Source organism: Typopeltis vanoorti, chromosome 10, assembly GCF_054136105.1.
Source record: "Typopeltis vanoorti isolate ZY-2024b chromosome 10, IOZ_Tvanoo_1.0, whole genome shotgun sequence".
NCBI classification, from domain to species: Eukaryota; Metazoa; Arthropoda; class Arachnida; order Uropygi; family Thelyphonidae; genus Typopeltis; species Typopeltis vanoorti.
Genome location: NC_143558.1, coordinates 126,565,361 through 126,578,803, shown reverse-complemented (window position 1 = coordinate 126,578,803; position 13,443 = coordinate 126,565,361). Strand labels below are relative to the sequence as shown.

Here is a 13,443-nt window from a genome sequence, read left to right as displayed (position 1 = left end):
TATCCTTGAAGTATGGAGTAATTACTTTGAAAATTTGCTAAATGAAAGAAGCAGTGATGACAGCACAGTGATAAAAAAACACTGACCAGGCATGCAGTCAAGAATACATATCCACACTTGAAGTAGAAAAAGCCATCAAAGGCTTGAAATGTGGAAAGGCAGCAGGAGTAGATGATATTCGACCAGAAATGCTGAAGCATGGTTGTGTAAAAGTCTTACAGTGGCTGCACTGCATAGTTCAGAATGCCTGGACAGAGGAACGAATTCCCAATGATCGGAGTAGAGCTCTCATATTACCTATATATAAAAAGGGAAATAAAACTGCATGTGAGAATTACAGAGGTATATCCCTATTAAGTGTTCCTGGTAAGATATATGCAAGTATACTTGAGAAGAATTGTGGAAGAAAAGCTTGGTGAAGAACAAGCTGGATTCAGGCCAAACAGAGGCTGTCAGGATCAGATCTTTACTTTACGACAAATAGTCGAGAAAGCATGGGAATATAACAAAGATCTGTATTTAAGTTTGGTCGATTTGGAAAAGGCATATGATAAGGTGCCAAGAAAGAAGCTATTCAATACGCTGCAGTTATATGGTGTTAATGGGGCATTATATCAAGCAATACTTAGTCTTTATTTGAGTTGTAAGTCAGCAGTTAGAATTGAAGGAAGTACAGGAAGATGGTTTAATGTTAAATCTGTTGTGAGACAAGGATGTACATTATCCCCTCTGTTATTCATTATCTATATGGATCATATTATGAAGGAAAGTGGTATTAAACATGATATCAAAATTGGAGATGTTAATGTCAGCTCTTTGCTTTATGCGGACGATGTTATACTTCTAAATAAATCCGCTACAAGTCTGCAAGATTCTCTGACTAAATTGAATAAGAGTTGTAATAGATATGGTATGAAGGTCAGCAATAAAAAGACAAAGACAATGAAAATAGGCAGAATCATTGAAAATGTCAACTTTGTTGTGAATGGAGAACCTGTTGAACAAGTAAAACATTTTAGCTACTTAGGCACGATTTTTTGTGAAGATGGTAAATTAAATATGGATATATAGACAACAGAATCAACAAAGCTGGTATGGTAGGAAGTCAATTGAATAAATTCATATGGAATAAGAGAGAAATTAGTCGGAACACTAAATTAGCTGTATACAAGACAGTGTTCAAACCAGTTTTAACTTATTGATCTGAGAGCTGGTTCAGAAGTAAAACACTTGACCAAAGACTAGAGACTGCAGATATGAGAGTTCTGAGAAAGATTAGAGGCGTGAACAGATGGCATCAATGGCAATATCATATTAAAAATGAGAATATTAGGAACGAGCTTGACATTGTCAGCATCCAGGAATGCGTAAACAGAGCTAATCTCAGGTGGTATTGTCACTTAAACAGAATGGGCGAGGAAAGATTAGCAAAACAAGTGTTCTCTGCCAAGTTGGCAGGAAAACGACCCAGAGGAAGACAGAGATATAGGTGGATTGATACGGTACAAAGTGCCTTAGATGATAGAAATACAAGATCTGGTAATGTTGGAGTCTTGACAAGTAACAGACTGATTTGGAGGAAAATTGTGGATAGGAAGTTAGTAATAATGTAAATTTTTCATGTAGTACTATCATATCCTGTACATCCCTTGAGGGTACATGGCAGGAATTTGATGATGATGATAGTAATCACTTCTGACAACTTGATTTTGATGTACAGTCTGATCGGTTCAGGTTTGTTTGATTTCTTAGCATTTCACATATTTATTCAAGGAAGTGATTATCATATTCGAACTTGCTGGATTGAAGAAATTTTGCCTGGTGTCAGTAGTGTAAGACAGTGCTACTTCCCAAACTTCTGGATGTCAGGGGTCCCCTTTGCAAAAATTTAAATATTTCACGGCCCCCTCAAAAAAAACCCGTAATAGAGAGAGATATTATTATAATATTTATTGTATTTATATTCAATACAAAACACACACAGCGAATATTGCAAAAATGAATTGCATATATTACATTTTTTGCCTCTCCGTTTGGTTCTGAAGACAATGCGGGCTGTTTTGGTAAAATATGGAATACTGTCCTTTTTTTTTTGAGTCTGCTTATTCTGATTGTTCGCGGGAATTTTTTTATATTTTCTATCAGCCACTTATCCATCTCAGGGTTAAATTTTTTAACGTAGAATAGATCATATAATATCACCACTTACCGATACTGGCACACCACAGACTGATAATATGAAATTAGTGAATATTACCTGAATAAGGGAATCCCTGGACCAGGAACATTTTTCTCTTTTGTGACTTTTCTCCCTTTACAGTAATTAAGCCTAATGCGAAACAGACAGCAAAGGCAGGTTATTAAAACGTGCATATGATTGGTGCGGTATTAACAAAAGATCGTGCAACTGAAAGATAAAAGCATAGCTGACAATTAAGTTGAAATGCTAATTTTCTTCAACCGAATTCCATATGTGAAACTGCCATAACATTCATTATATATATATATATTACTTAGTTTTAACACTTTTACGAATTTTAACTCGTTCGGTTGAATTTTATTGCTGCCTTGGGAAATCGAACTCACTCACATCTAATTAATAACAATAGTTTTTAGTTAGATACTGTGTTTGCCCATGTAACATATGGTTTTGTTTCAGTCTATACAGCATAGTTTCTGTATCAGGGTACATATGATTTATTAATTAGTGTGTTTTTATTCCAGTTGTCTCTAATTGCACTATTTGTTGAGAAATATATTACACAGACTCCTCATACCTTATTCGCTGGCATAATAAAAATACTTGTTTTTATTGCCTCTGCAGTATAGTGGCTGTTAGGGAGGGTGTGTTGTTTACCACTGCAAGCAAGTTACTATCTCCCCCACATGAACTTGTTTCAGCTTTTTTTCATGTGTGAAGTATATGCAAAACTTTTATTGGTAACAGAAAACTAGCTCGGATGACAGTGATAATATAAAACGAGTTTTGATATGTATATAAAGTCGGTATCAACAATCCCTGATTACAAACGCGTGATGAAAGGGAGAGGAAGATTTGGAGCTTCCCTGGAGAGCATTCGAAGTAAATACAATTAACCACTGCTTTGAAATGAAACATATGAATAAGCAATATTTACTAATATTCATTATGCGCCAAAATATGCAGGAAGCAAAGTTTGTGAACCAATGTGTGAATTTTTCCATTAAAATATAAAAATAACAAAAAAGAAATAATAAATAATAAAAGTTAAATACGTTTCTTTTAAAATAAAAAAATCTGCTTAGTCTTAAAACATTTTAAATTTGTTTTCATTATTTCACAGCCCCCCCCCCCTCAACAAAACCTATGGTCCCCAAGGGGGCCACGGCCCACAGTTTGGTAAGCGCTGGTGTAAGACATAAGGCCAGACTTGTCAGATTCTGAAAATATGATATAGTCTTGATGCCCTTTAGTTCTAATCAAGGCATAAATATGGTCATGTCTCTCAAAAACAATCTGAAGATTTTTCCAAACATGAATGCCAAAGGGAGATTTGAATCCACATCCTGTTTGTTAAGAAATGGATATGTCTCCACTTGACTAACCAGATCATCAATGATGTTATAATAACTGTTGTGATAGAAGTTGTAGATGACAACACTGTGATTGAGTGGTTTTGCTGTGTGTCATCTGTCCACAAAAGATACTATTTCAGATCTCTTTGATTGGAGCAGTTTAACTGGGAATTTTTCAGGTTTCAGGTTTTTAGTTGCACTAGCAGTTTTTTTTTCTCCCAGAAGCTCAAACATTTTCCTCCACATTTATACAGTCGTAATACTGACAGTTCCATTCATTACATGGCTAATGAATTCTGCATATCTAATTTGGTGAATTGCAAATAAATTTGTTAAAATTATCATTTCTTAAGGAATATTTGTATTTACAAAGTTGTTAAATATAATATCTTAAGGTGAATTATTTTATTCTGAGAGTAAGCCACATTTTTTTTTAAATTTATGTAGGTGAAAGTTGTACATCATCTCAAACGGTCCATAGCTATGGTACTCTTGATTGTAAGCTTTAATTATTTATTGCCTCCTTTATATTTACTCAAACTGTAGTGTAAAAATAATCATAATTAAAATTCTGAATATTTTTACAAATTGTTTATGTTAAAATGTTTATTAGTTTTAGTTTCATAACACGCATTTTTGGCACTTGCGATGTACCCGTTATTGAAATTGTTTTGTCAAAAATGATATGTAAAGAAGTTAAAAAATTGATGTACTTACTATGTTTGATATCTGTATTACTTCATAGTGTCTCTTCTGAGGTTGGGTAGTTTAGTTCTGGACCAGATAATTTTCTACTCACAAAAACTACTGGTTTAAAATCATAACCTTCTTTCTGTTCTAATATGACTGCAATGAAGTCATTTGAGGCATCAGGAGAAAGATAAAAAACTTCACCAAATTTAGGGTAAATGAAAACTGGTGCTTTAGTTAATGCCAGCTTTAACTTGTCAAATGCTCCTTGTCAAATAATGTATTTGATGACTGAATCTAACACCTTTCTTTGTCATATACAATTAGGAATACATTTTCTGTAGAAATTTAACATGAATCTACAAACTTAATTGTTCTTGGAGATTTGGCTGAAAATATATCCTCTACATTTGACTGAGTTGGCATAATTCCATTTTTGCTGAGTTTGACCTAAATAGAATGCTTTCTTTTAAGAAAAATTAAAACACTTTAAAGATCGATTATTTTCATCTAATCTCTTTAAAACATTCTAGAGGATTTTACACTATCCAAATCATTTGAATATACTAGATTCATCTTAAAAACAGATGACTCCATTTCCCATCATATCTGATAAGACAGAATTCATTAAAAATTGAAATGATATGACAGAATTTCTGACACCTTGTGGTAACCTACATAGTTGGTATTTCTGCCATCTAGTAGTAAATGCAAAGTATTTTTTGTCTTCTTTCTTTAAGGAATCTGAAAGTAGGCAGAATTTAAATCTAGTTTTGTGAAATACTGTGCTCCTTTCAGACAGATCAATAATTCCCCAATCTTGCAAAGCAGGAAATCAATAGGGTTTGTTACCTTATTTATGGCTCTCAAATCTTAGACAAATCTCAATCTTCCATTTAGTTTTTCAATTAAGATGAATGGGCTATTCCATTGAGAATTTAATTTCTCAGTTTTTCCTGTCTTTTTATATTCCTGCAGTAATTTCTAAAAATGCTCCACATATTTCAGTGGAGTCTGATATTGCTTAATGTAAATAGGAAATTGAGTACAAATCTGCACTGAATGTTCTACTGTATTAGTGCAAGACATGAAACAATATCCTCTGTAAAAATTCAAAGGCAGATTTAAAGAATTTTGCAATTCACTTCCTTCAGTGTTTTCCTTCTTATCATTATTTAGAATCTCAATATAAACACTTGATCATATGTTCAGTGTCATTAACAACTATTGGGGATTGCTCTAATATTTCTTTGTCACCTTATGTCTTGTCAAAACAGTATTCTACTCCACATAAGTGTACTGTACTATCAACAAAATTACATGCAAAAGATGATGCTTCAGAAAATCATTTCCTATTATTACTTGTACATTTGGATTTATGTATTCTCGAAGAACTAATAGTGCACAACAAACTTTCAAACGAGAACAAAGGATTAAAATAACAGTGTTTATTTGCTTATCAACTGAAATTTCTTATTCAAATATGCCCTTTAGTTTAATTGGATAACTCAAACCTGAAATGTTATTTGGAATTAGAGTTTTAATTTTATTAAACAAACTATAAGAAATAACTAAAATATGTGCACCTCTGTTCAGTAAGATTTCACAAGGCACATTTTCGATAAATCTTGTAGAACAGCCAAAGGATATTTTCATTACCATAAGGAGTTAATGTTACATCAATCTCTCTTACAGGCACTGAGCTACCTTGAGCTTTACTCATGCCTAATGAGTGGTTTGACATTTCTGTTTTTGCTAATATGATATTAGAATCATAATTATATCTGAATTTTTCATTTTTCTCAGATTTCTTAAATTGATAACTAAATTTACCTCTTCTTTAGCAAAATGACCAGGTCAATTACATCTAAAACATCTTGGAACATATCCCATTTGAGATGTTTTATTCTTGTCAGGAACATTAGATTTGTAAGAGAAAGATTATCTGTAGGAGGATGATATCTGATCTATCATCTTCATTTTAAGATGATAGATCAGATATCATCTTAAAATGAAGTTCTTGTTCCTTCACAATTTCACAATTGGTCTCTGCTGTCTTTCTATTTCTTTACTAAAAAATATTTTCAGTTCTTCTAATTATTCCAAATCGTGTGATTTTACTTTGGACTCAGATTCTGGGACATCCTTAGTTAAATTCTTAGACATTTCCTTAGAATGTTTATTTTTTATATCACATTTTAATTTGTGAAACTGCTCTTCTCTCTCTCTCTTTATCTAGAGTCACTGTGTCAAGAGAATGGATTTTTTGTACTGAAAAGAATTTGCCTATTCAATGTGTGTGTGTATGTGTAATGAAATATATCTCTAAGTCTCTCCTCCTTTTTTCTAATAAGCTTAAAACATTTGTTCAAGATTTTTAACCTTTTTTTATAAACTGTTTCTTTCAAATTATCTTCAAGGCCATACCCTAAATTGATGAAACACCAACCATTCTAAAGAGGATCTCCAGATAAAACATTAAATTCATGAGCAATGCTTAGAAGTCTGTGGTAATACTCTGAAACAGACTCCTTATTACCTTGAGTACACTAATGAATTTTCCAAATGTTAGGTCCTAATTCTACATTTGAAAATTCTGATAGCAGCAAACTTATAAAGGTTGCATAATTATCAGTGTCTCTTAAGAAATGTGTTTAGGAATGTTTTGGCATTACAAAGTATGATTAAGAAATGGAATCTGACTATCTTCCTAAATCTCTAATTTTTTCTGCATATTTAAAACATGTTTCTTTGCTCTCATGACTATCACCTGAGTAAGAAGGTATTATCAAGATTGGATGTATATTAACCTAAAAAATTCTTCATCTTTAAGAGTAGTAACTTCATCAGAAAAACTACTATCTCCTGTTTTATCTCTAGTTTACCAGAGTCAACAATACACTTTCTGAAATCTTAAATAAAGTCAAGTCAACCAATCCTGTTGACTGTGCTAGCTGTGTTATAAATCATGTCAGTTGCACTAGTTATGTTAAGATTCTTATTAGCTGCATCAATTTTGTTATTATCTTTGTAAAGACATTGTTTTTACACAAAGTGTTAACTAAATATACACGAGTTCAGAGTGGTGCAGTGACTTTTAAACTTCATTCTTTTTTAGCATTCAAGAAATGATTGACTTCAGACCAAATAAAAATATATATGTTTAATGAAACTAAGTAAAACTATATACATCATAAATAAAATTTATTTATGTTTCTTTTATTACTTTATAAACAACATATAAATGTAGAGCTTTCTATTTAATGTTGAATAGTTTATTTAGATGTTAATTAGTGCAATCTGAAACTGTAAAGTTTCAGATTGCATTAATTAACATTACTTGTTCCAATAAAATAATTAATATCACTACTGCCCTTGAGATAGAACATTAAACTTTCTATTTAGTTTTGTTTCTTCGAACATTGAAATAGAACATTTATTTAATATCTCCTTTTATTTACTATTCACTCGTTGACAGTCTCACTTTTCCATTTTAAGGATTCATCTTGTTAAGATTTCCTTTTCAGAATCTGCTATTAATATATTTCTACCATCAAGCAAAAACTTCCTAAAACAAAGTTCTCTGGTCTGCGTTCTCAAACTTCTATTCTCTCTCTCTCTCTCTTCTTGTTTTCTTCTATTACCCAGGTACCTAATGCTCTCTCTGTCAATCACCTACATTCTCAGTGAGCATGTGCACTTATTTAACTAAGCAACAAGTGAAAAGTTAGTAATTGATGACACATTGTTAGCAAAAAGAGAATGTCTTTACGATGAATGACAGATATCACATCACACTTAACAATTGTGAATTACAATAAAGAATATTGAAATTTTTGTAGCTATTACATATCTAGTAAGTGTGATTAATATGAACTTTGTTGGAAGTTATTTTTCACTTGGTTAGACTATAATAAATTTAGTTTAATCCTTTATCCAAGTGTAAGCAAACAAAGTTTGCACTTGAAGTAGCTTCAAGACTGAGGCAACTCATGGTAAAGGTGGACCAAACTCTCATCACTTGTCTTAGTATCTCCCATAATGCAAAGCACATCTCCCTGCAGACATGTATAATGCTATGCATTAAGGGAAGGGCCACTACCCAGACTGGTTTCAACCTTTATTGAGGTCTTGTCAGTGGGAGCCAGACCCAGAGGTGGTGATACTAAGGTGGAAGTAATGGAGACGACGTATTTACCTTGTTATGTCGTTGCTTTCTCCTATATTTTACTTTTATTATCCCTTTTATCACTATTCTTCTATTCTACAATCGGACTTAAGAATTTTGGGGCTGTCTCCTTTTTGGATATTGACAAATTTATATTTTTGAGCTGCGCCAGCCAATATCCTATAATAGAAGGGACTCTTATTCAGAGAGACGTTCCCAGAATTTCATGCATATGCTCATTAACAAAACTCTTTACTATGGCTATGTAAATTTCAGCTAGCAGTTGTGACCTCTAATTTAACTCTATATACCTTCAATTCCCTCCTGCTTAGGTTCAGATTTTATGAGTGGTAGTTTGATCTCATATTCAGGCAAAACTCAGGTATAAAACAAAACATGTTTATTTGGATCTTAAGGCACATACAACTATAATATATCACACATTCAATGAACTCAAGGTCATGCAAATTCAATTCATACTAAGTTAATTCTAAAGTCATACTAAACAATACTAGACAAAGGAAATAAGCACAGTACTATATAAGCAATAATTCTCTTCCATAAGTTACTCATTAATATCCTCAGATTTAATGTTAAAGTGATTCCAATCAGATTCTATCTGCTACACTTGTCTCATATATTGAATTCTATCACACTCAAATATAATCACTCCCAGACAATTTTGTCTAATGGAAACCAGCTATTACAAATTAGAATAATCACTTTTTTTTTGACATCCATGTGTAGGATCTGATTAGGCTATACTTTGCACCTGGCATTGTGTCTGCATTGTCCTTGATTAGCTGCCGGTCATACTCGTATCTGCTGTTGCTTCTAAGGAAACGTTTGTGGTTCCTTTCCGATGGGATATTTAGCGAAGACTTGCAACTGCTGATGCCGACATCTCATACTCTGCTCCATCTGAAATCTATCAAACATCTTTAGGAATAGGCTCACTGTCTGACATCGCTGCCCTGTCTCACGTCCGTCTCAGCCATAAAAGACCAAAATCCCAGGAGTAAAAAAAAGCCTTGAAAACTGGCATGCATCGCCTTTTATTCCCACTTCTTTGCACCCTCTTTTTCCTTGCCTTTTTGCACATGGCACTTCTCAATCTTTCCCCCTGGTTAATCCCGTATTCTCCTTCTGCTCTAGGAGTGTTCTTTTCCGGAAAGCGAACTAAAGTTACCTTCCGCGAATGCCACTGCCTCAGGCCCTATGCTCGACCTGCACAGCTTGCACGCGCCCTTCGGACTACTGTTTACAACTTACTCAGTGATTTACTGTATACAAAATTGTCTTAATGAAATTAATATTTACACACAAATTCTCTACTTGATAATTTTGAATAGACAACATTGAATCATAATAATTTACATGAAAGGAACATATATTCTTACACACACTTAATAATTTCTTTTATTTTCTGCTGGAGTGCAAGTTTCTCCTTCAGCTTTTATATGTTAAACTTGTTAAATCCTGAATGAATAGGTTCCTTTTCCAAGTTCTTCATTCAGAATCTAACAACCTATATTCACCTCTGGGTCTGGCTCCCACTGACGAGACCTCAATAAAGGTCGAAACCGGTCTGGGTAGTGGCCCTTCCCTTAATGCATAGCATTATATATGTTCGCAAGGAGATGTGGTTTGCATTATGGGAGATACTAAGACAAATGATGAGAGCTTGGTCCACCTTTACCAAGAGTTGCCTCAGTCCTGAAGATACTTTAAGTGCAGACTTTGTTTGCTTACACTTGGATAAAGGATTAAACTAAATTTATTATAGTCTAACCAAGTGAAAAATAACTTCCAACATCTTTCTCTAATCCAGAGTAATTTAATAATAAGGTGAGAAACCTTTTGGCAACTTTCATAGGTAAATATGGCTTCTCCATTACTTCCACCTTAGTATCACCACCTCTGTGTCTGACTCCCACTGATGGGACCTCAAATTATGGGAGATACTAAGACAAGTGATGAGAGCTTGGTCCAACTTTACCACAAGTTGCCTCAGTCCTGAAGATACTTCAGGCGTAAACTTTGTTTGCTTACACTTGGATAAAGGATTGAACTAAATTTATTATATGTTGAAAGTTTATTTATCACTTGGTTAGACTATAATAAATTTAGTTTAATCCTTTATCCAAGTGTGAGCAAACAAAGTTTGCACCTGAAAATATCTTCAGGACTGGGGTAAGGTAGTACAACACATGGAGATACTATGTTAGCTTGGTCCATCTTTGCTACGAGTTTCCCAGTGTTGTACTACCTTACCCCAGTCCTGAAGATATTTTCAGGTGCAAACTTTGTTTGCTCACACTTGGATAAAGGATTAAACTAAATTTATTATAATATGAACTTCGTTTCATTTTAACATAAATATCCATATCAGGCACATTGCAAGTGCTGATTGTATGCAGGCATGAAACCAAAACTAATAAAATACTAAGGATTATTTCATTCTCTCTAAGAGAAACAGTTGTAAAAAGATTCATAGACTGAGAATGAATATTTTACAGTGTTACAGCTGGCGTGGGTGATGTGTGTTGCAAATGAATTTGACTGATTGGGGAAGGGATATTTTCAACCAAAGAAGGTCAAAGTTGGGTGATTCTAGTTTTGGTGCTCTTTGGAAAGGTTTGTCAGAGTGGATGTATGTGCAGATACCACCCTTGGGTCGAAAGTTAAAGAATGTGTAGTTTTGGAAGGTTGAAATTGAATAGTGCTTGGGGGGTCGAAATTTGAGTTCCTGCCAAAAGCAGTAAGTGGGATTTGGTAGTGGACACTATTAAAGTTGGAATTGAGGCTACAAATGTTAGTGAAGTGGATACGGAAGGTTCTGTGGGGCATATATTTGGTTGCAAGGGTTGTGCACATTTCTTATGCAGTGCCTGCAGACTAGTCTCCATGGTGGCTACTAGTGGTGTCACTTGATTTTTGCACTAATTTTGCTTGTTTGTAGTCTATGATTCAATTGTTTTCTCCATTTCGGAATTTTTCTTCTAGTTGTTTTCAAAGATGACGATTTTGTTCTCTCCGAGCAAATGTTAGGTCTGGTTGAGCACGTATGTGCAATTGTGGGTAAGTGTCCTTGAACTTGTTACTTGCTGTTATTAATTTAGATGTGCTTGTTGGCATGTCACCTTGTAAAAGTGTGGAACTTTGCACGCTTTTACAAGGCATGGAAAGTTCATTCCATTCTTTCTTTTATTTATGTCTCAAGTGATGGCTTCTGACAATATTTTTAGAATCAAAGTTTCATTCTTCTGCTAATTTGCTGATGTTTTTTTTTAGTGATTTACTGTTTTTAGTCTGAAAGTTCAAAATAACGATGTTGATTTTTTGTTTTGAGTTGTATACTGTTGACACGATTAGGTTGCAAAATTCATTTGCTGGCAAGGGTAAACTTGCGTTGTTGTTGTGCTGATCATCAATTAGTTCAAGCTTAGCTTCCAACTCTCGTATTTTGGAAGAAAAAGTTTCATTTGTAGTATTGAGGTGCTGTTCAAGATTTTCAGCTCGTAAAATGAAAGACACCAGTGGGAGGGATTGGAACCCATGATCTCCTGTTTACTAGACAGGCACTTTAACCAGTTAACCTACTCCGCCTGGTTTCCATGTTCATTCCATTAAAAAAAAAATGGAATGTATACTATACAAATTAATATACTGTACAAATGTACTACTGTACATTTTTACAGTATATTAAATTTAGCTGAAGAAACGTGCATTATACTTTGTTGTATGTAACACCACAATATATTTGCATTTTGCCCATCATGTAGTTAAAATTCATGCATAATACTTCAGTGCTCTCTTAAATCTTGGAGAAGGTAATCAGCAGCCTTCTTCTTTACTTAAGAAAACTGCTAGATAATCATTAATTATCATCCTCTGGATACATGCCATGGATATGTTTGACTAAACCTGTGTTGTTTATAGGATTTCACATATTGACATTCTCATCCTTCCATCCTTGCAGTTGGGTTACTGGTTTTCTCTTAGATATTTGCTGCATGTAATGGTGGATGGTGTCCTTCCAGTTTATCTACTAATACAGGTGTTCGTCAAGTGTTATTATGCTATTTCACTTGCCTTCTTCCTCATAGATTCATAACTCCCTCTCACTGAACTCAAATCTTATCCATATTTTTGCTAGTAGTAGCACTCTATTCTTTCTCTATTCAAACAACAATCCTTGTATTGCTTAAACATCTCAAGCATCAAGTTCTTCAGCAACCACTGACTTAAAATCTGTGAAAACCTGTATAATTGTGTTGTTCAAAAAAAAAAAAAAAAAAGAAAAGTGTTTGTCCTCTTACCTTTTTAATACTCACAACATAATCTATTTCCTTGGATTAACACTTACCTCTAGCATTTTCTGGCCTAAGCACATCATTTTCATGGCATTCTTATCCTTTAAAAACCCAACTTTGTTTTTCACTTGAGCAGTTTTCACCTGTCCAGCAGGTGGAAATTGCTGAAAAGGTACAAACCCTCTGTACCAGTTTCTAATTTGCTAACCTTAGAATGCTGCTCACACATTTTTGATGGTGTACCAGAATCTACTGTAAGAATTCCTGATGCTGTCCACAAGAGGACATGTTCAACTAATTGATAACTCTCTTTCTCTCTGACTCTCTTCAGTTACATCTCATAGATGGTAGATTTTCACATTATATCTTTTCTGTAGATACTTCCATTGGCATAGTCCAGCAGAATTGGCAATCATAAACCCTCCCTCCCTTTTGCATTTTAGTCCTATTCATCTTGGATTCCATCTGTCTGTTCTCTGGAACAGCCTAACCTATGAAGTATTTCTCCATTCTACAATCTCCAGCTCTTCATACTGAATGTCAACAGATTCTTTCTGTCTTAATTCTTCCTCACCTACGACATACATTTGATATACTTTTCAATCTCATGTTCAGAAATATTATCATAATATTGCACTTTATTCTCATTTGTAGCATTTCATTATATGGGCTCAATGTATGGGTTAATCAATGTAATTGATTAACCTTAACCTG

At 33.8% G+C, this 13,443-nt stretch overlaps 1 protein-coding gene across 1 annotated transcript in view; it reads left to right on the top strand.

Moving 5' to 3' along the window:
* LOC150102777 (SID1 transmembrane family member 1-like) overlaps positions 1–13,443 on the top strand; it is a 582,520-nt gene that overhangs the window by 197,597 nt on the left and 371,480 nt on the right. Inside the window, exon 10 of the mRNA XM_090399394.1 lies at positions 4,003–4,053. Coding sequence (XP_090255520.1) covers positions 4,003–4,053 — 51 coding nt within the window. The remainder of the gene's footprint in view (positions 1–4,002; positions 4,054–13,443) is intronic.